The sequence below is a fragment of the Botryllus schlosseri genome, chromosome 2 (genome assembly GCF_051294905.1).
Source record: "Botryllus schlosseri isolate E-star chromosome 2, Bs_hap1, whole genome shotgun sequence".
In the NCBI taxonomy this organism is placed as follows: Eukaryota; Metazoa; Chordata; class Ascidiacea; order Stolidobranchia; family Styelidae; genus Botryllus; species Botryllus schlosseri.
The window spans coordinates 7,793,765-7,816,259 of NC_137237.1; the positions used below are offsets into that span (position 1 = coordinate 7,793,765).

The 22,495-nt window shown below is 41.7% G+C and overlaps 5 protein-coding genes across 6 annotated transcripts; 1 reads left to right on the top strand and 4 right to left on the bottom strand.

Annotated features, from left to right (window-relative positions):
• Positions 1-3,906: 3,906 nt before the first annotated feature.
• LOC145456112 (cyclin-dependent kinase 2-like) lies at positions 3,907-10,780 on the bottom strand. Of its 2 annotated transcripts, XM_080334173.1 has the most exons (7): positions 9,248-10,774; positions 9,110-9,187; positions 8,221-8,338; positions 7,993-8,163; positions 7,831-7,932; positions 6,664-6,867; positions 3,907-4,213 (listed from the first exon to the last, which is right to left on the bottom strand). In XM_080334173.1, the coding sequence occupies exons 1-7, from the start codon at positions 9,367-9,369 to the stop codon at positions 4,112-4,114; spliced, it is 897 nt and encodes a 298-aa protein (XP_080190299.1). In that variant the 5' UTR covers positions 9,370-10,774; the 3' UTR covers positions 3,907-4,111. The 2 variants fall into 2 exon arrangements, with proteins under 2 accessions (XP_080190299.1, XP_080190291.1); XM_080334165.1 differs by having other exon boundaries at positions 7,993-8,338; positions 9,248-10,780.
• Positions 9,408-12,057, bottom strand: LOC145456107 (AP-3 complex subunit mu-1-like). Its single transcript, XM_080334150.1, has one exon. It carries the CDS (start codon positions 12,055-12,057, stop codon positions 10,807-10,809), a length of 1,251 nt encoding a protein of 416 aa, XP_080190276.1. The 3' UTR covers positions 9,408-10,806.
• Positions 12,058-12,092: 35 nt separating this feature from the next.
• On the bottom strand, positions 12,093-14,024 carry LOC145456178 (transmembrane protein 127-like). The gene has a single exon (XM_080334249.1). It carries the CDS (start codon positions 13,857-13,859, stop codon positions 13,113-13,115), a length of 747 nt encoding a protein of 248 aa, XP_080190375.1. The 5' UTR covers positions 13,860-14,024; the 3' UTR covers positions 12,093-13,112.
• Positions 14,025-14,781: 757 nt separating this feature from the next.
• LOC145456213 (GTP-binding protein Rheb-like) lies at positions 14,782-19,919 on the top strand. The gene is made up of 7 exons (XM_080334302.1): positions 14,782-14,987; positions 17,704-17,775; positions 17,836-17,903; positions 17,960-18,042; positions 18,762-18,818; positions 18,879-19,008; positions 19,311-19,919. Exons 1-7 carry the CDS (start codon positions 14,936-14,938, stop codon positions 19,401-19,403), a joined length of 555 nt encoding a protein of 184 aa, XP_080190428.1. The 5' UTR covers positions 14,782-14,935; the 3' UTR covers positions 19,404-19,919.
• Positions 19,920-20,884: 965 nt separating this feature from the next.
• LOC145433240 (adipocyte plasma membrane-associated protein-like) lies at positions 20,885-22,495 on the bottom strand. The gene has a single exon (XM_080310278.1). The coding sequence runs from the start codon at positions 22,390-22,392 to the stop codon at positions 21,175-21,177; it is 1,218 nt and encodes a 405-aa protein (XP_080166404.1). The 5' UTR covers positions 22,393-22,495; the 3' UTR covers positions 20,885-21,174.

Below are 22,495 nucleotides of genomic sequence, written 5' to 3' on the forward strand. Positions count from 1 at the left end.
AGGCTGGTTTTTTGATGAGCAAGAAGTGTTTCGTTGCTATCAAAGCATTACGCTCCAACCCTGAAATTCATAGCACCAGTTATATTGGTACGCAGGCTTGTCTTGTTGTTGTTTAATTGTTCATGGTCGAAAATGTTTGATCGTAAATATATACGTAGACCCGAACAAAACAAGTCGTTTCATGACAGTCTTTCTCGGGTTGGAAAACTTGGATCCATTCTTTGGCGCATAAAATTTGTCTGTACTTTTAGATAAGTATTTCACTTTGAAGGTGGAAACTCTCTGCGTGCCGATCAAAATGCCGTCGCGGCCCGCGGTCCGTATATTGCCCGCCCCTGCGCTAGATCCTGGACGTGATATGTTCATAAAATATATGTCTCTTCATTTTGGTGCCATAAATGTTGCGATCACACCAAAAGTATCGTCGTAAGCGTTATGCGTTAATATTGCATTAGCCTCCATTTATCTGTGCGGAAATGGTTTTCGGCACTCCTCGTTCATAACAAAACGAAGACACGGATTTTCAAGACACGACCACGTACCTCATGAAATACAGCAGCAAAATTAGCTTTGAAATAATAAAAGTCTACCAATTTCTACATAAGTAGTATGAAGTTATTTTCATGAAAAAAAAACATCATTTTGCTGTTCATCGCAAGCCTACAGTTCATATTTGCACAATACAGACGAAGGTTGCACCACAATAGAGCTAAAATTGATCCCAAACTTGAGGGGGTCCGCGAGGGTCCGTGACGGTCAAAAGGGGTCCGCGAAGCCAAAAAGGTTGAGAACCACTGGGCTAGAGAAATGTCGGTTCAAGGATGGATCTTCATGGGGCGTTTGAATGGCGATGCCGCTGTAGCTTAGCGGTCACACCTTTGGTCTCAAGTTCGATTCCGACTGGCTTTTTCCCGAGTAAACACGGGTGAACGGATTTAGTATACTCAAGTCAAAGAGGGGAGTTGAATCATTTGCGGTGACTAGAGTCCGGTCAGGTCATTTAGAAAGTTGACTCGGGCCATCTCGAGTCCGTTTATTGGTAATCATAATCAGTGGTTCTTCTGTCCGCTCAAGACACCCAATGTAGCCCACAGTTTGATAGGCAAGACGAAAACGCGACGAACTGAACAGATAGGAGGATGTGGAAGAGGCCAAGTATGATCTCTCAATCTAACATCCACCTTGCCTGCACTTCCTTGTCCAGCGGCATATGCACATCCTGCACTCATGGTATGCATATGCACAGATCGCGTGTATGCGTATCATGAATCAGTGTATATGCCGCAAAACATCAAGGACAAAAATAAACTACGTCCTTTCCGGCTCTACTTCCGGATATCTATAGATGTCAGTCAGGGTTTTGGAGCCGCAGCTCTACATAAAATTCAGGTGGGGCTGGAGCCGGTTGTATGATCATTATAGTAGCTCCGGCTTCGATGTATTTCATAAGATGCTATGTTTTATTGGTGATTGAATTTTCGCATTTTACGATAATCGTTCAAAAAATTAAGATCTGTTGCCTCGTTAGCACCACTTTTTCTAACTAACCAGTAACCATGTTCATTGTTCATACATAGGCGCCAAACCTAGGTAGGCTGGATTTGCCGCGCATACTCCGCAATTTTTGTATTATAGGTATAGTCAGGGCCGTAGCAGCACTTCGTCAGCCCCCCCAAAAAACTTTGGTCTTGGGCCCCCCATAGGGTTATAGACCGAACTTCTGGGGTGCTTCGCCCCCCAGACCCCCCCTCCGGCGATACACTGTTTACCACTATTCATCTTAAACTTTGGGACTTTGTTTAGTCAATCAGTTTATGTCGCCGAAGCGCGGAAAATTTATGATTTCATCAGTCAGTATGATCGGGAATTGCGTATTTGTTATCAATTTTTATCTTCTCTCTGCTGACGTAATCAGATTTGCCGGCAGAGCTGAGTGAGGTGTGTTTGAAAAGGTAGGACCACTCAATAATAATTAAACAGCACCTCGTCAGGCACCCAGCACTTTGTTCGCGTTTGTCACGAAATGAACTGTACTGTATTGTGAGCCGAGCGAAAGCGAGGCGCGAAAATTTTCGATAATTTGTGATAAAATCGGTCAATCAGATCGGTGATTGCATATATATTATGCTATCAATTTATTGTCCTCTCTATACTCACTTAATTAGATTTACCGGTTGAGCTGAGTGAAGTGTCTTGAAAACGGGAGGGCCCGTAAATATTGATTAAACATCTTCGGGCGGGCGGACCCGTTGATATGACTTCGTTATGGTGTTATTTCGTGACTTCCAGTCTGCTATATCAAAAAATATAGAATCGCCCAAACGTAGGCTTCTAAACTAAGAGACGCACACGATTTCAAATTGGTATTTCTTCACTGGCATAAAATTTTCCCCAGCGGGATGGTAATTGTCTCGTGAGGTTCAGATTGCAAAGACAGGAACATTCGGCGCCAGTCATTCAGGCGCCTATGGACATTGTGCGACCGAGCATCAAAAGTGTAAATTAGAAACTAAAAAAGAACAATGGCAAGTTTATTAAAATCATATGTGCGCTTCGGGCGGCAGTGTAAACAAATTCTGCGACCACGAGTATGCGATTCAAATTCAAGAACAAGCGGGAATACAGAATAAATAATACAGAGCACAGTCACAGATGAAGTTTGCCTTCCTTGAGTATTATTTTCAAATCACTCGGAAGCCTGTACTTGCCGCGAGCTAGTCTCCATCGTTGCGCTCATGATAACGAAGGAATGGCTGGGCTCTGTTTACTATGGTTCCATGGCGTTTCTCTATCTTCCGAATTGTTGTTTGTGGTATTCATGGTGTTTATCAACTGCTATGGTCATTTACACCAGGCCAATTTTCTTCATTTTTCATCTCGTAGATGCCGACTTGTAGCACAGCGCACTTCTAGGCTTTTATAAAGATGCCGACTTGTAGCACAGCGCACTTCTAGGCTTTTATAATACACTGCTTACACGGATGAGGTGGCCATGAGGAGCCTAGATAAACCTCCAAGACGTAGGTAGGAATTCTGGAGTCGACCTCGGTCGGACTCGAACCCGCAACCCATTGGTGTTGGAGCTGTGGATTATACCACGACGCCGGGCCCACTACGCTTTCTCGCCACCGGCCACACTATCTTCCGAATTACAGACACGTTTTTCTAGTCGTGAGTAATACGCACAGTTCATTCTGTATTTAATCCGATGTACAAATATTTTATTCGATGACAATAAATCATCACAAGACAAGCAGTCCGTCAATCATAAATTAGTGACAGACTCATTCGTCTGGCGTAAATGACAGCAACAGTCGACACGAGTGTCGTTAAGTTTTCGAAGGGCGCCGTCACCAAAACAAAAGTTTGGAAACAGCTCGTACAGATCGTTTTTGGTGCAGTTTCACTTCTTACGAGTTACGATTCGAGGTTGTAGAAATATGAATAACAACTTTGTTGTTGGTATTGCGGGATTCCTCAGAAGTGGCGAAAGTCATCGTTGGTTCTCGCTTCTCAAGTAGAAATCAGCCATAAAGTTTACCGGACCACGATCCGACATATCGATCTCGCCTTCCGTCACATGCCACCTCATTTTGTCGCTTGTCCTTTCATATCATATTCATTTACTTTTCATTCAGTGTGCCTGTGCATGTCTGCTCTTTACATAGCCTAGGCCCGGGTGGGTGTCTGATTTCAAATACTACTCCAAGTCGTTTCGTCACCTTCCTATCTTTTTCAGTATCCATAACCAAGTAAGCATGAAGAAGTATTCTGAGCCCAGTCTTGGCAACAAAAACTAAATTCTGTTGAGTAGATGTAGTCCAAAACCATAACCACTTGCCTAAGCACTGAAAGTAGGCAAATCCTGAATTGTCGGACCCACAACAACACAGCACAAGAGAAACCTTACGAGACATGTCTATGATTGTATTAAAAAATGCCAACGAGGCCAACCGTGTAAAAAGCAGCACCACGACAGTAAGCGTACAAAATTTGGCAGAGACATCCAGATGGAGTGACAGTGAAGAAGCTAGGAACTCCCGTAAGAACGCGAAAATCAACGAAAAACGACGCAATCCGAAAGTATCAAGGTGAAGCGTCTTGCGATGATCTAACGAATCGTCGGCTTCTGGGGCAATACTTCGTCAAAGAACGGGTGGGTGAGCATCTGCTTCGCTGAAATGCGCCTCAACGGATCGTACACGAGCATTTGCTGCAACGGGATCGTCACTGTTATTCGACCGAACATTGTGAACAGGGGTGGTCAAAGTATTCTTGTGTTGCTACTAAGGATAAGTAAATCCGTAAATTTCTATTTAATTGCCAATTTCAAAGTCATGTCAAATGTCAAAAATGAAGATCTGAAAATTGATGCAGTAGTTTTTTGTCCGCATACTTTTAGCAATTAATCGAGTTGACAAATCGCGGGGAGGATCTTCGCTGCCACTGCAAAACGACAACACAAATGGGAGGAATTTCCTAATATATATGGTATTTGCATGCTACAATGTAGTCAGCATTGCTATTTGAGTAGTAGTAACCACATCAATTGCTGCTCAATTACTAGTGAAAGTAGCAATTCCCAAGACATGTCTAAGCTACTTTAAGTGGACAATAGCGTTGTCCAAAATTTGGAAAATCTTACAAATCCTCCGTTGTAATGTCTTATTCTATAGATTATTGATAAAAAACGACAACGGGCCTAAAAGAAACTCACAGGAAGGCCGTTAAGATTTCGTGCAAAGCGTTTGAAAGTAGCTGCCTAAGAATGGGCGTGCCACCGACCATAGAACGGCGTGAAGACTAGTAATCACGAAATCACGGCTCTTGATTTGCTAATCGGCTATGCTTCAATGGCCACGAGAGCAGCAGCTTGTTGATTAGGTGATCAAGAAGTCTGCTACCGGCGGCGATTGTGAAAGCGCATTGCATGTAGGTTGGCAGATACTGGTTTAGGATTGATTCAGGGTATGTTGAGGTACGAAATACATGAAGAACAAACAACAGCTGCTTCACAAAAACGTCCAAAGCATGACCGCTTTATTGTGAAGGAAACCGCCGCAGCCTATATGCCTTGTTTTCAACGAGGGAAAGCATAGGCGCTTATGCAAGTGGCGATGGATTCCTAGTTTTAGAAAGGATATATCATTATTGAATACAAATATAAAGCTTAACAACGACACTATTAGTTGTGTGATCTTATTGGGCTCAGGTTGTAGTACATAGTTGAAGTTTTGAATGCTCTAAGAATCGGCGGGTTATGCTTGGCACTTATCAGATGCTTACATCAAATTGTATTCACTTGCAAGTGTTGTCAAAGTCATTAATGATGACGCAGGAAAGCGGTGTAATAGTAAGCACATACTATGCTGGATATGATATGTCAATGATATGGCAAAGTCCTTAATAAACGCGCAGAAAAGGAATGTAAAGGTAAGCACAGAAAATACTGCATAGTGCATAGTATCCAGCATAGTTTGTATATCATATCAAGCACAGTATGTGTGTGCTTACATTTACACCTCGTTTCTGCGGCATCATTTGGGACTTTGAAAACACTTACAAGTGAATTCAATTCGCTGTAAACATCTGATAAGTGCCAGGCCTAACCGTCTGATTCAGCCGATCCCTAGAGCATTCACAACTTGAACTATGTACTACAACCTGAGCCCAATAAGATCACACAAATTATAGTGTCGTTGTTAAGCTTTATATTTGTATTCAATAATGATATATCCGTTCTGAAACTAGGAATCCATCGCCACTTGCATAAGCACCTATGCTTTCCCTCGTTGAAAACAAGTCATATAGGCTACGGCGGTTTCCTTCACAGTAAAGCGGTCATGCTTTAGACGTTTTTGTGAAGCAGCTGTGGTTTGTTCATCATGTATTTGGTTTGTTCATCATGTATTTCGTACCTCAACATACCCTGAATCAATCCTAAATCATAATCTGTCAACCTACATACAATGGGCTTTCAGAATCGCCGCCGGTAGCAGACTGCTTGATCTAACCTAATCAGCAAGCTGCTGCTGTCGTGGTCATTGAAGCATAGCAGATTAGCCAATCAAGAGCCGTGGTTTCGTGATTACTAGTCTTCTCGCCGTTCTATGGTCGGTGGCACGCCCATTCTTCAGCAGCTACTTTCAAACGTTTTGCACGAAATCTTAACGGCCTCCTTGTGAGCTTCTTTTAGGTCTAATGTCGTTTTTTATCAATAATCTATAGAATAAGACATTACAACGGAGGATTTGTAAGATTTTCCAAATTTTGGACAACCCTAGTGGACAACCAAGGGTAATAAAACTCAGGTAATTTCTAAAAGTACATTTGGATGTGGGGTCGCATACTTTTAGCAGTTAAGCAGAGGTGGTTATTTCGCAATTTCAAGACGTATCTCCGACACTAAGGTTCAATATTCAAGAATATATTCGGTTCCGTATTACAATGTCTATTTCACCCGGTTCTCATTACAATTTTACTCATAAAAGTGGCGAAAGATCCTCACAAAATTACTGTCTACTTTTCAAAATACATAATGTGAAAAGTAAGCAATTTTGTCTAAAAAACTGTTGAGTAGTAAGTAGTGCAAGTTGGCAAAACCTAATTGAGCGCTGGGAGACAGCAGATGCACTTTGTTACCGACCAAATCAATTCAATTACCTCCAACGCCTCGATGCCCACGGGGGGAAGCTCGGGCACGGTTTTTAAGAGCGGTTGTCGCGGCCATTTCGGAAATTTGGATTTGAAATCCGGCAGCGAAGTGACGCCGGGCCACACGCTTTCGTCGGGCGTTCCAAGCGTGCGGAATATTCGGAAGAGCTGGTCGATTTCAGAGTCGCCGGCGAACAGTGTCTTTTTGTGTACCTTGACAAAACAGTACGGACAGGGTGTTATACGGTATACTCTTTCCTTGATGTTTTTGTACAGGCTACTTGATAAAATTGTTACTTTACCTAATTTAAGCCTGCACACCAAATTTGGTTCAATTCCAGCCAGTAGCTGCATTGCTACAGAAGAAAGTTTCTATTTATTATATAAAAATAAATAGACAAAGATTTCCAAATTTTCTGTTCACCCCATGAAAGTGTTAGGTTGTCTATAGAAACGATGTTCACCAAATTTGGTTCAATTCCAACCAGTGGAAGCGGAGTTATTGCCGTCCAAAAATTTGGATTATCAATAAAATAGTATTTACGGTGACCAATTCTTCATTTCTTTATTACAGGTGTGCCAACCGTTAATACTATTTTATTCAAATTCAAATATTTCGACGGCAATAACTCCGCTTCCGCTGGTTGGAATTAAGCCAAAATTAGTGAACATCGTTTCTATAGACAACCTAACTCATGGGGTGAACAGAAAATTTGGAAATCTTTGTCTATTCATTTTTATATAATAAATAGAAACTTTCTTCTGCAGCAATGCGGCTACTGGCTGGAATTGAACCAAATTTGGTGTGTAGGCTTGAATTAAGTAACCTAACGGTTTTATAAGTAGCCAGTACAATTTGAGAAACATGGTCATTTTTGAACACCCCTAATACACATACACACGGAAACGGTGTCTGTGCGTATGCATAACCCGAGTGAACGATCTGAATATGCCGCTGAAAATGCAGAAATAGCTTTTTAAATCTTTATAAATCTGGCACCACCCCTCCATGCTATCCCCCTAACATGGCTCACTTGACCAGTTATGATTACATCTAAAATCGCATCGTAGTCATATTCGTCAGGTGTAAAATCACAATTCCTACCATACCTAACAAATAGGCTGTCACAGATCATTAATAACGAAAGATCATTAATGTCGAAAGTAGCATATTACCATTTCCGCAAATATGCATCCGATGCTCCAAATATCCACGGATGTCGAATACATTTTGGTACCAAGCAAAATCTCCGGCGGCCTGTACCACAGTGTAATAACCTGCAACGACCATCAATCAATCCAACAAAATCCGACGAATCGGCATCCCGTCCTGCTCACCTCGTGCGTGTAAGTACGCACCGGGACGCCGATGGCCCTCGCTAATCCGAAATCCGCTAGTTTTATGCAACCCTCGGCATCGATCAATAAATTTTGCGGCTTCAAATCTCTGTGCAAAACTCTGTGCGAGTGACAGTATGTGATCCCACGAAGTAATTGATAGAGGTAGCTCTGTAGGAATGACAACATAGTTGATACGGTTTCATGCGCAACGAAATCAGTACGAACCTTCGCCAAATCCAACGGAAGTCCTTTCGGTTGCGTGTCCATGTATTTTTTCAAATCTTTCGATAAAAATTCAAACACCAGATATAACTTTTTCTCATTGTGAATAACGTCCAGGAGTCTGAAATCAGAAATATTGCGGTTTAGCCACAGCAACTGCGCCAGAAAATCCCATAATAGCTAACTCTAAAAACTTCAAACAATCAAAAATTGAAATGGCTCATTACCGAATATACAACAATCCAATTTATTGATGGGGTTTGTCTCCAGAGATTCCCTCATCGAATATCACTAGACTAGTCCTATCACTTAACGCTTAGGAAATGCTTTCCACTGCTACGGTCATTATAAAATCCAATATTATGCCCATTGCTGACACTGCCAAACTAGCACTCACACTACACATCAAGCAGAGCACTATTCTTTTACATTAGTAAATTCTCTATTCAATAACAGTAGGTGATGATATTGTCAGCGAGGCTCAATTAAACTCAGTTAAATTCCACATGCAATTCAGCCTATGACAATGCCAGCAACAATAAATCATAAAAATTTCACCTGAGAGCAGTCCATAAGCTTAATCCGAAATAGGCAACCATGGCAGACTTGGATAATTCTAGTAGTCTATTCAAAGCAAAATGCTATACCGGTAGTTCCGATTCTTAGTCTAATTTGGAAGAAAACTGTGTAGCTATAATTCTAATCGTAGTGGAATTTGGAAAAAGGTGTTAACTTCAATTATAATCTAATTTGGAAAGCTGAAAGTTTTCTAGTTCTCCAAGTCTGAATAATGGTTCCGTCAGTGCAACACCAAAACATGACAAAGCCTACTGAACTGCAGTTGTGTTTGACCAAATTCTGCATTCACGCAAACTGATGCCGAAACACTTACTTGACAATATTTGGATGGTCTAATTCCTTCAGCAGTGATATCTCCCGTATTGCTGTACTAGGAACTCCTTCCGTTTCACTGAAATCGAAAGAAACAATTTAGTGGCACAATTCATTGCAAAGAGAACGAGGGACCTACGTGTCCAGTCGAATTTTCTTCAAAGCAACCATGTTGCCGGTCAACTTGTCTCTGGCTTTGTACACGACTCCATACGTGCCCTCCCCAATCTTTTCCACTTTTTGGAAACCCTCCATTTTCATAAAATATCAATCCATAAATAATTTCAATTGGCCGAGTACTGAAGCACATAACAGAATAAATATAGGATATAGCGTTAACGGTCTCTAACTGTCAGACCTACACGACTGACGCATATTATAGATGTATAATAGGGTGCGAAAAAACATGCAAAAATAACGTTGTGGGAATGGGAATGTTGCCTAGTGAAAAGATGTAGACTTTTCTGGGAACAACGCTGAACTTTCAGCAGCACCAAACAATTATTCTATGGCCTACCCCTCCGGATTATCTACATCAGGGTAGTCCAAGACTTATGAGTATCAAGTAGGGCCTACAGGAATAGAGACAACTGTGATGTATATTAAAGAATTCTAGATGCTCTCTGCTTATTTCAGACTTAAAGTACGATTATCTACTGGTGAAGGCAACATATAGGTTACACATCATCTTAGTTTACAGGAATCGATCACCAATTGTTGCTAATATTGGGAATAAGTCTCATTTATATGCAATGGTCGACAGCCACGAGTATTTTTTTAGTCAAAAGCGACTGAAAAGCTACACACGGAGCATGACTCTGAGATAACTGGAAGAAAAAAGTCCAGGCCCATTTTCAAAGTTGTCAGTTGTCGCTAATCGCAATTAATGGTGTGAAAACTGTGAGTACTATCATTGCTAGGGTTTGGACCACCCTGACCTACATAGCCGAGCTAGTACTTTTGCACGTGACAAATATTTGAACAACATGACAATTTCAAAAAGAAATTTCGACCTAGTACAATTTCAGCAATATAACAGTCTACAAATCTACACCACCTTAGGTTAATTCGCTCAAGGATTCTATGTTAGTATCAGCACACAAGATAAAGAAATTCATAGTCAGGGATCTATGCATCATGAAAGTTCAACTTCATGAAAATATATAGAAGCACAGCAGATCACTTTTACTATTAGGTCACATTTATCAGGTTTACCCAGACAATGTGTAAACACTAGTCGATAGGCGCGACTATTCATAACTACTGTATCCAAACAATAGCAAATAACGACATGATTCAGAAATTGCACAAAACAACATTGCAGCGTGTGTGTGACCAACTGCATGCAGCAGCATACGTCCCAAGCATTCAGTCTTAACCCCGTGAAGTAAAACATATTCTTTGGATCAAATCACAGGCTCCATATATATCGAGTGCTAACAACGAAAATCTCCAAGCAAGACTGATCTCCTTCAAGATTAACAAGCATCAGAAATGCGCCGATCCGATTTTCAACCTAGCTTACGAGTCCATCGCAATTTTTGAATGTCACATCAAATTTTGTTAATCACTAAAAGTCAAAAGTCAACTTGAAACATATCCGCGCAAAGCAGCATCCCAGCGAGGAATTCTCACAATCTAAATATATCCCACCAACACCAAATGACTCTACCGCCAGACTGACAGTATTCACGACAGTTATGACCGCACTTGAAATCTGCCCGCCTTCGTAATATACTTCACACCCTTGAAGGGTTTATATTTCTCCCCGTACATATCCAATCGGTTGACTCTGACACCAGACACGCAAAGCTGCTGCACTTTGAAAGTAATGGCTAAGGTCGGTTTCTCTTCGGGCGCCGGTAACCCGGTCTGTATCGAAATAGATCCGCGTAGCGAAGGAGGCTTGCCCGCTGCGATAGCACCCACAAACCAAGTCATGACTTTATCGACTTGGTCATACATATAATGCCCTTGGCTGGGGTTGAGATTGAGGCTTGTGACTTGACTCGGCATCGGTGCTTTCACGATCACGTCCTCGATAGTCTTACCCATCGTCTGTCTCGGCCCGACCACTATTTCGAATTTACCGCCTGTGCCCGCGTACTGAATATTGTGCCGCACGTAAATCGGAATCGCCACTACACTCTGCGCGCTGACTTGATATGAACAAAGCTGGAAAGCGCCATCAGGCGGAATGAAAGAAAATACTCTTTCGCTTTCCCATCGCTTCAAACGTATGCACGGATGTAAGCTCACATCATCAAGAAGCCGTGGGTTGACAAATGACAGCGTTAAGTCCGGCATTCCAGACAGCTTAATGCTAGCTTCGATGGTACCCTGAATTTCAGCAAATATTGTCGAACCAGAACGATCAATGATACAATCGATTTCTTCGGTAACATCAAAATATGCTTCGTTACTTGTGTATTTAACACCTTGTCGGCGCCAAGGTACGTTGGATAATTGCCCCGTTGGCAATGTGTCTGCAACATTACTTTGTCCGGTAACAGTGTTGACTACGCTTCTTAAGATATTCGGTGGTTTGATCAACTCTTTCAACACGTTACTTTCGGTCGCTAACGGGAAACCGTTGTCCAACATTTCTTCTAAAAGCTCATAAACGACAACATAGTTTTCTTTGATGGTAGTCTCTGTGCATTCGTCAAAGTATTCCGTGAATGTGTCGACAATGCGATGTAGGAACTCGATCACAAACAGTGGCTGCGTCTCCTTGCTTACAATAGCGACGAAATGAAGTCTGTCTCGCAAGATATTGATCAAGTAATGATGAGGGGTGGGTATTATGGGAGCTATGTCGCTGGGACTTGAGGCTTTTTCTTGAATTTGAAAAAAGTAATCGCACACCGATCGCTTGATCGCCGTCTTCCAGTGCTTTTCCATGAAGATATCGCCGCGAGAATTTATCATGAACAGACTATGAATCATGATTATTTTTTCGCAATTTTCTGCCTACTAATATCCTAAAAAACAAAGAAGAGCTTAAAGAATACAGTAACAAGAGTATGAACGATACCAAACCATGAAAAAGTACAGAAGAAATTTTCGAAGACAAGATACTGTGAAATGTGACCTCCGCAGAGCAATCCAAAACAAAACTGGTACCTTCATTAAAAATTTAATATAGACTGATGACCAGGCCTCCTAAAATTCTATGTGATAACAAATTTTCAGCGCGACCATTATTATATTTTCGAATTTTGCCGAAAATGTCAATATAAACCAGAAAAAACCATGGGCAATGAAACTGATTGACACTGCCCAAGAGACATCTAGCAAAGACTATATTTATATAATATGTTTCTAGCTATCATCCACTTTGACAGCTGAGGCATGTGCGTCAGTGCGTGCCAATATCTTGATGTATGTGCCATGGACAGCAAGGAAAATTAGACTGTATGCTGACGCACGCAGTCTTAGAATTGAGGCACTTTCAGGATTAAAAAATCATTGATGTGTGGATGTGTTTATATAGCTCAGTGCTGTGTACATAATCTGGTGTGCACTTATTCCACATTCCAAATTTGAGAAATGCATTAACTATTTTTTCTTATTTGATACTCAGCACAAATTAGAGTTATTCTCATGTTGAGTCAAATTCAAGGAGGCCGGTCTATTACACGCTCAAGAAATTTCATACGGCAGCCGGTGTAGCGAACATATAATACACAGTAAAAAGAACGACTCGACTGAACAAAGGAAACCGAATCAATGCGTTACACGAATCTTCGATAACATTGATAGCATAGTATCAGTTACTATTGCAGTGTCACCTCAGGGAATGTAGGGATAAAAATCTTGAAGTTTTCATCCCGAAAGAAGGTTCATCTGAACCCCGAAAGTGCCATCATGAAATTAAAATATAAATTTACAATACATATACACTGATACGCAAACGTTCTCGCTCAAGTTATCACTATTAAGGCATAAAAATAAATGTCACTATCTTTTATTCAGTGACATGGATTTCAAGATTAGAGGAATTATGGTACATAGGCAGGCGGTGGTTCCGGCTCACTACCGTTACTCGGATAACTATCATTGCAATCATCTTCCGCCTCTTCCATTGCTTCCAGCAACTGTTCAGCCTGTTCTTCCTCTTCGGTTGGATATTGCCTCATGAGATTGGCGGCAGTCGCTAAAATCGCAATTCCACCCGCGGCAGTAGCTAAATAGATCCCGGTACCGAATGCGACTTCAATTTTACTTCCAGGATATGGTTTATTGGCCATCTGAACTTCTTTGATTTCTTCAGAAGCCCAGAATGCGAAGCCAACAACTGTGGCCACATGTAAAACACACAAAATATACCCAATAGCGTATCTTTTCATGGATCGCCAAAACGGGCGTTTACGGGGTGATATCACATCCAAAACAAATGAATATAAACTGGATACGATGGCGAGGAAGCAGAACGTGACGACAACATGCAGGAGCATCAGAACTTGAGAATTTATGCAATATGAAAAATGATTTTTACCGGGTTCGCACGACAAAGATATTGACGACAATGATAAATCTTCCATTGTCAACTTCCCAAAAAACATATTTAATCCAATGTAGGGCAAGCAGCATTTTCCGCCTCTCAATACGAACCATTCTGGTTCGACGAGACATGCACATAAGATTACCAGTGTTGCGGTTCCGAGGAAGGCTGAGAAAATGTTCATATTTCTGTGCTTTCCAGATATTCGGGCTCTAGACCGGCCATTTCTATGAGTCGAAAACATCTTCTTGTATTCTATTCGGAAATTTCTCGTATCAGCTTCACCAAGTTAGATCTCACGCGATTAGCTAATCATCCACAACTATAAAATCTCAAGAGCCGAAAAATATAACAACGAAACCAAAGTTTCTACTACCGATTAAAAAATCAACGTCACTAAAATGTAGTGCGCTCGGCAAACCGTGCTCAAGTGATCATGTATAACATTTATTTGGTGATTGGAGTTAAAGAAATAATGATACACGGAAAATATAGTCATGATGCAGGTATGCATTTTCATTTTTATCAATTTTTTTTAAGACGAAAGGATCAATCAATCAGGTTTATTAATATTTTCATCGTTTCAAAAACATCACAAGACTGCGATACAATGAAAAGATAGGAAGGTGTCGAAACAGCTTGGAGTAGAATTTAAGATCAGACACCCACCTTAGCCTAGGCGAAATAAATAAGAGGCATTCACACTGAATGAAAAGTAATGCAGAGAATATAAGACGCAAGCGACAAAATGAGGTGGTATGTGGCGGAGGACGAGGTCGATGTTAGGTCGTGGTCCGTGATCCTGAAGACTGGCTAATATTCATTTAGAATGAAATTGCTTGTATTTCGACTTTAATGCGGACATGCTCGACGACTGTCGGATAGCCGGCGAGATGCAGTTCCACAATACTTGATATAGCAATGCGTTTTATTGTATTCAGTCCTGATCATATGGTAGTTGTTCTTCGTTGATGAAAGTGAATAATCATGTAAATGAAATATGAGAACATATTGGGAATGGCAGTATCGCGACATGTAAGTGCAAGACAGATTAGTAAATGAAAATTCGAATATGGCTGTTAAAATCCGCTGGCAAGTCTCTCTCTCTCTCACACACTCTCTTCGCTTTTCTCACTCTCTCTCATTTTGTGTTTTCATTTGCTGATCGCAGCACTTCTGTTTCTGATCAGCTCTAAAGTCCAAATGGACATAAATACAAATCAATCCTTGCTTTTTCCTCTCGCAGTATCCTATCATAATCCAGAGAAGTGAGTTGCTGCTCATTCGGTTCCGCGAATCAATCTTTTGAAGAATAACGAGATGGCTCCGCCAAAAGCAAGGAAGATAGCCATCATGGGCTATCGCTCCGTAGGTATGTAAATTGGATTATCAGTGAACCCGTCCCTCGGTGAACCCGTCCCGTGAACCCGTCCCTCGGTGAACCCGTCCCTCGATGAACCCGTCCCTCGATGAACCCGTCCCTCGATGAACTCGGCCCTCGGTGAATTCCGCCCTCGGGAAATTTTGTATTCATCGGCAACCCTAATATCCCACCCCCGGCAACCCTAATATCCTACCCCAACCTTAATATCCCCCCTCCTTCAACCCTAATATCCCCCCTCCCCCAACCCTAATATCCCACCTCCGGCAACCCTAATATCCTAACCCTAACCCTAATATCCCCCCTATCCCAACCCTAATATCCAGGCCGTGTTATTTTTGGCATATGCCAAAACTGCCAAAAATAACTTATTTTTGGCATTTTTCGATTTTTATTTTTGGCAGTTTTGGCATCGTCCTCTAAATAGATAGTTTCAGCCTCGAATTAGTCACAAAAACGCTTTATTTGGGCTAGTTTGTCAAAAGACACCACAAAATGTGCAGCATCCACGTATAATCAGTGCCAACAAACAATAAGAAGAAGAAAAAACCTAACGATTTCATAGGTTAATAATATCAAACGAAACCACAAAATGTGCAGTATCCATCGGAATTGGTGCCAATAAGCAAAAAGAAAAAGAAAGAAAAGCCTAACAAACACGCTCAACAGCTGATTGTTACAGCTGTTGAATAGACTTAACTCGTCTGCACTGTAACAATGCTTCCAAACTCAGGTCAGCTAAGTTTCTCCTAAATTCATTTCTCGCCCAGCGAATCTGGGAAATATCGGCTTCAACAGTAGCCGTTGAGGGAAAGAGTGTTGCCAATCGTTCACAAAAGGTTTTCAGAGCTTCAAAATCTTTGGAGGGCCGAACCGGCTTCCATGCATCATGAAAAGAGATCACTTCGCCAGTGCCATCGATCTCATTCGCGGAAAGAATTTTCTTCCCGATCCTTTTCCAGGAGTTTCCTGTGTTGTCTCTCAACACATTCTATTTAGTAGCCCGACTATCATTTCTCCTTCAGTGTACCGATATATTTTCGGAGGACTTTTGTCACTTCAGGTGGCTTTGATATTACCAACTCGCATGGAAGAGTCCTGGGAAGGTTAGCTTGTTTAAGAATATTGACACAACAAGACTATGCAACTCAGAAATAGCCAGACAGTTTGTTGCGTCCCAATGTTCAACTCGATCACAATGCAAAAATCGTGGTTAATTTTGGGGGTTCCTGTTCCATGAGCAGAATATAATTTACATTTTAATAATCAGTACTGCGGCAGCTTCTCATTGATACCCGTTTTATCAAATTTAGCGCTCGACAAGCCGGTCAAAAATGGTCGTAAAATTGCCTGTGGACAAATGGAAAGTATGACGTAAACCAAATGCAGTCAGCCGTTCAATCTCGCTGTGCCCACACTATTTAGGACACCATGCTTTCACCCCTAATGGGTGGGCTGGACCCAGATTAAGAAACCTGCCTTTCACAAACGCTCTTCTCGCTTGTACCGCGGCCCTGTTAACACAACACCATGAACGAAATACACTAATTTGGCAAGCCGTGTTATTTTTGGCATATGCCAAAAATTGCTTATTTTTGGCATTTTCAAATTTTTATTTTTGGCAGTTTTGGCATCTGGCTCCTGAAATGCCAAAAATAACACGGCCTGCTAATATCCCACCTCCGGCAACCCTAATATCCTAACCCTAATATCCCACCTCCGGCAACCCTAATATCCTACCCCAACCCTAATGTCCCCCCACCGGCAACCCTAATATCCCACCTCCGGCAACCCTAATATCCCACCTCCACCAACCCTAATATCCCCCCTCCCCCAACCCTAGTATCCTACCGGAACCCAATGTCCCACTCCCCGAACCCTAATGTCTCCCCCCCCTACCCTCCCCCAACCCTAACACCCCACCTCAACCTACAGTTGCAATAACGAGCAGACCACGCGTGGTTGATATGCTGTGAGCAATAACAATCGTTGGGATATATTTTTCATCTGAACAAGTCACACACAATATACAATGCGATAAGACCCAATGCGATGTCATGAACAGATACGAGGATGTCGAACTTAATTTCAAATACACTTAATTTCAAAATTTCCCGAGGGCGGAATTCATCGAGGGCCGAGTTCATCGAGGGCCGGGTTCACCGAGGGCCGGGTTCACGGGACGGGTTCACCGGGGGACGGGTTCACTGGCAACCTGTAAATTGAAATGTATATTTATTAGATGAATGAACCAGTAATATTGAAGATCATGATAGAAATTCAGGCAGTAACATATGTTCAATGGGAGTGTTGAATCTTTACTTTACTCCAATTAGATATTTTATGGCTGTATCACTATTATATGCACGAAGTAAAATCTACCAATAAGTGATCTAATAAATTATATTGCATACTGATATTATGAAGATGACCCGCTATCCTGATTCCTGTCAATGTCAATACTTGGTTCAACCTCTTTGAGTGATTTTTTCATGTTTGCACTTGGCATATTTCCTTGTAGGTGTAGCAGATGCTGTTGTTTTCGGACTTGGGTTGGTTAAGTTACCTTTGTTATTTAATTTGAACAGTGACCGGTGCCTTCCATTAATCCATGTTGTCTAATTCTAATTGTATCATAACTCTTTTATTGGATATAAATATTAATAATCATGAATAAAATTGATTGATTGATCTCTTTCATTTTCAGGTAAATCATCCATCACTATTCAGTTCGTCGAGAACCAATTTGTTGACTCGTATGATCCAACAATTGAAAATAGTACGTCTAAAATGTAACTGTTGCCGAATATTAGCACAAATCCAACGCGATCTTTTTCAGCATTTTCTCGTTCCATGAAGATCAATAACCAGGAATATAATCTACAAATAATTGATACTGCTGGCCAGGTAGCTAGTTGATAATTGGTTCTTCGCCATAATTCTGAAATTTGAACCATTTTCAGGATGAGTACTCCCTCTTTCCGGAGGCATACACCCTTGATATGAACGGATATATTTTGGTTTATTCTGTAAATTCCAACAAAAGGTGGGTAACATTCTCTGGTAATGATCAGTATCCTTGAAACTTATTGTTGCGTGTACAATTATTTCCTTGCATTGATAATTGAAACATTTGCTGTTCAACATGATGGCATACAGACGTGGCCTAACTAACAATGGGCATAGTTAAATTATGGCTAATTTCCAGGGTTGTAATGACTCAAGTCATGACTCGAGTCAATTTGTGTATTGACGCGATTTGTACTCGAGTCATTGTACATGACTCGAACCAAGTCATATGACTCGAGACTAGGACAGCCAAGGAAGACATTTCATGAAACTTCGAAGGATAGTAAAGTCACCTCATTATTGGTTTCTTCTATCTCCGACTCGATTCTTTACTCACTGACTTGGACTCGGACTTGACTCAGTGTTGAATTGAAAATTACTCTACTTGACTCGAGTCAACACTATAAAAGTGAGATTTACTTGTGACTGGTAGTGTCGTAACCTTATGACTTGATTACAACACTGCTAATTTCCATCAACAACGAACGGAAACCTGATTTGAGTAGCCTACTAAATTCTGAGTCATGTACCGTTTAAAATGATTAAAGTTGGGTACGGTAGCGATGTCGATTTTTTGGAGTGCTGATGTTATGCCTCTTCTGACTAATATTTATTTTATCAACTAAAATCACTGAACTATTTTCAACCATATGTTCCATTTGCAATTTTGATTTGAAAATCTTTGTATATGTTCAGCTTTGAAGTCGTCAAGATCATACATGAAAAACTGCTTGATATGGTTGGGACGTTGCAGTAAGTGAAGCTTCTCACCGGCTGAGAGGGTTGTGATGCTCACGCAATTTACTAATTAAGAGTCCCTGTGCTGCTGGTTGGTAATAAAAGCGACCTTCATATGGACCGAGTAATATCTACCGAAGAAGGGAAGAAGGTGGCTTCAAGTTGGGGAGCCCACTTTATGGAGTGCTCCGCAAAGCGTAATGCGGTATGTGTTATTAGCTGTAAGGCAATGATTGGTACGGTATTGATAGTGAGTGAAACTTTCATAACAGTCGAAGTAGCCCCTGTATCACGGGAATTGAAGAATATATTATTGGAAATTGTACCTATTTGTAGTGTCGTTAGTCATTTTGCGTTAGTCGCGAATATGCCCCTACTGTGTACATGTGATACCTCGACCAAATCAACTTAATATAAGAACTTGGTAGATTTCAGACATACATTTTCTATTTGATATGTCATTGACTATCAATGCCGTCTACGTAAAAAAGTCCGGTCTTATTTCAGGATGTGCAGTCCATCTTCAGAAGGATAATCACGGAAATGGAAAAACTGGATGGAAATATTGTGGAAGAGAAAAAGAATTGTGTAATATCGTGATGAGGTGACCGCTGCAGTTGCGAAGGGCTGGCAGCGTCCCGCCGAGCAATCCATCCGGCGCCATGTAGAGCGTACGTCACGTTTGGAAGGATAATCTCTGCCTTGGACCCGTGGCTGTTGTTAGTTTGAATTGGTTTCATATTGGTCTCCAATGTTACTGTCGTTTTTTTCAACCGTCGGGCAACGGTTATGGAATACTTTGTGTCGAATGTCTAGCAAGGGTCCGACAGCTATGTCTGTCCTACAGGCTACCACCTATTATGAATTGTAGAGGTAGCCTACTGGCATTGCAACCTTGCAATAAAGTACAAATTTGGGAAGCAAGATTGTATTGTAACTGCTTTCGATATTGTTAACCTATTCAAATGAATGTATTCTTTCGACCTGCGTCCGTTCTTACCTTGACAGGTCACCGTAGCTTGTGTACAGTCTGATGCTGTGAAATTATTCATTTAGAATCTTGTTATTTGATGTATCGTTTCCATTTCGCTGTAATATAATTAGGGATGGGCAAAATCGAGTACCTGAGTGATTCGATTCTGAATCACGAAATATGCTTGAGTCGAGTTGAGTAATCGAGTTTCACTCATTATGGCATCATAACAGAATGTGATATGTCATAGTTCAAATATGTACCTTTTATGCGACCACTAAGAATATAATGCCTGTTATCCATCACATTAAAGACACTTTGGTATTTTTCGACCATACCGATTTCACTGCACTTGCGGTGACAATGTTGTGGGATGATCATTGATCATGACCTCGGAAATTACCATTTCGAGTAACGTTCGTAGCTTTGTGCTATATGTTTAGTATGCTCTGATACGGCCAATCAAGGTTTCAAGGCTTCAACAGGGAAAATTAGTATCAAAACTAAAATTCTCGTTGATAACTTAACTTTCATTGACGAGGAGCATATAATTCCTGTGCTTGAAAAAATCGTCTTTTACTACTCGACTCGAATTATTAAAATTATCAATTCAGGTTCGAGTACTCGAATTATTGTGCCCAGCCCGAGTAATAAGTACCAGTTCAGCTGACGTATGCTGCGAGATATTTGGGACCGGTAACTAGTGTAGGTAGAGAAGAGCGACAATATCGGAGGCAAGTGGTTTACCGATGGAGGTGGTGCAACATTGTTCAAAACGCTTTGGTGACATACCACCGTGCGTGAGTACACGATGTACGCATAGGACTCCTAAATTGCGCAAGCGTCGTTTAATGGTGAAAACTACATCGTACGACCAATTTAGGATCGGCCATACTTGATATACAACTAAAAACGTTCTGGCAATTGCGCACAAGCCTGTAGCGTCAATGCTACAACAATGGAATAGGCGTAGCCTGGAGACGAAAGAAATAAACTTGAACGAATATATTTTCATCTGTGACCTCAAAAATATTTTCACGTACATTCAACTCTTCAATTGCCGTTCCCAAATTTCCATTCCGGCTACGCCTATGCTGGTTACAATCAGTTACAACTCAATAATGGTATGTTGTGATCTCGAAATGACGCAACGGTGATGTCATGATCGAAAATCAATAGGGATATAAAGCAAAAGGTCACGGATTTGATTAGTAAAATGTATGATCGGCCGAAAATCGATGGTTGTTGGCTGCCTCGACAAAATTCTTCGCGATCGATAGGTTGGGGATCCACTGATTACTTTCGAGTTTCTATATAGTATCCCTATCTCTAAAATGCCGAATATTTGCCGATATGGCATTATCCGGATTCTGGAACTGTACGGTATCAGGCTACTCGTCAACGCCGATCAGGCCACTCGAGTTTGACGAGCCCCGCGGCGGCGTAGGATCCTACAATAAACTTGCCTTCCGCGTATTCATGAAACTCCGACATAGCGCTGCAGTGCTTCCCGCTTTTATCAAAATGTATGCTCTGGACCGCGAAATCTTTGGAAATCTTGACCGCGGCGCCAGAAGTCGAGAAGCGAGCGACAGTCAAGTAAAATAAGTAATCGTGGCTTATCAAACCTCCCATGATGTCTCTGACGACGGGGAATTTCTCGGTGTAAAACCATTGCGGTCCGCCGAATGCTGCAATCGGCGCCCAATAGCCCCCCGACACGGACCGTCTGATGTTGTCAGACCCTCCGGGAAGCAGTATCGTGTTGACTTTCTCGCTAGTCGCAACGTTAAAAACAGATATACGTTTTCTGGCAAATTCGGACACGAGAATTTTGCTTTCGTCAGCGCTCAACTCCAAACCGTTCGGCAGGCATAGATTGTCTTTCCAAACGCGGAATTGATTCGTTTCCAAGTCTACTTTGATGATCCGTCCCGAACAATCTCCTTCGGTTATCATCCAGGCTGCTTCGGAAAACGTCCAACGCGCGCTGCTGTCGACGAAATACAGAGTCCTCCCGTTCTTTGTAATCGCCAAATCGTTCGGTAACATCAACGGCGGCGTTGTGTCCTTGTAACCGACGATGTTTTGCCATTGCAAGCTTGTTAGGTCTATGGAAAAAACGCCCTGAAAGGAATCTGCCACGTACAGCTTGTTGGCGAAATATCTGATTCCAAAGACTCGCCTCGTCGAGCGATCGCCACCCGCCGTATACGCGACATTTTGCGTGATGTCGACTACTGTTTGTTCGGGTTCTCCGAAGTTGATAATCTTCACAATTCTACCGTCCACCAGTCCGGTGTATAGATTCCCAGAATCGTCAATAGAAATTGACTCGGGAGCGATCAAGTCGTCCAAGAATCTCACTCCTCGTTCGAGGTCTTTGTTGCTTTGCTTTGCCCAACTAGGAATCTTGTGGTTATCAACAATTGATATCGACGACAGTGGTGATGTCAGGTAGCCGTAACAAAGTACTGACATCAGTACTGCACATAACAGGATTATTGCTCTTGAGAAAAGCTCGCCTGTCTTACGCGAGCTGGTATCATAACTTTCTGTCTCACGCGACTGCGTATTTTTGGCAGCCTTTCGCCTACGTACTGTATTTGCATCCATGCTTTACTTATGCACCTGTTGCGACACCGATTGTTGTCTATCAAACTAGATTCGATTCGTAACCGTCGGCAATCGACATGCACAGATTAAGCTAACGATGATT

What these genes read in the sequence shown, in the direction of transcription:
- LOC145456107 (XM_080334150.1), bottom strand. Translation starts at nt 12,057, where the DNA reads ATGATTCATAGTCTGTTCATGATAAATTCTCGCGGCGATATCTTCATG.
- LOC145433240 (XM_080310278.1), bottom strand. Translation starts at nt 22,392, where the DNA reads ATGGATGCAAATACAGTACGTAGGCGAAAGGCTGCCAAAAATACGCAG.
- LOC145456112 (XM_080334165.1), bottom strand. Translation starts at nt 9,369, where the DNA reads ATGAAAATGGAGGGTTTCCAAAAAGTGGAAAAGATTGGGGAGGGCACG. An exon ending in TGCGTACTTACACGCACGAG is followed by an intron (nt 7,933 to 7,992) that starts GTGAGCAGGACG and finishes TGGTCGTTGCAG; the next exon opens with GTTATTACACTGTGGTACAG. An exon ending in TGGGCATCGAGGCGTTGGAG is followed by an intron (nt 4,214 to 6,663) that starts GTAATTGAATTG and finishes ATCCCGTTGCAG; the next exon opens with CAAATGCTCGTGTACGATCC.
- LOC145456213 (XM_080334302.1), top strand. Translation starts at nt 14,936, where the DNA reads ATGGCTCCGCCAAAAGCAAGGAAGATAGCCATCATGGGCTATCGCTCC. An exon ending in TCTGTAAATTCCAACAAAAG is followed by an intron (nt 18,043 to 18,761) that starts GTGGGTAACATT and finishes GTATATGTTCAG; the next exon opens with CTTTGAAGTCGTCAAGATCA. An exon ending in GATATGGTTGGGACGTTGCA is followed by an intron (nt 18,819 to 18,878) that starts GTAAGTGAAGCT and finishes TTACTAATTAAG; the next exon opens with AGTCCCTGTGCTGCTGGTTG.
- LOC145456178 (XM_080334249.1), bottom strand. Translation starts at nt 13,859, where the DNA reads ATGTTTTCGACTCATAGAAATGGCCGGTCTAGAGCCCGAATATCTGGA.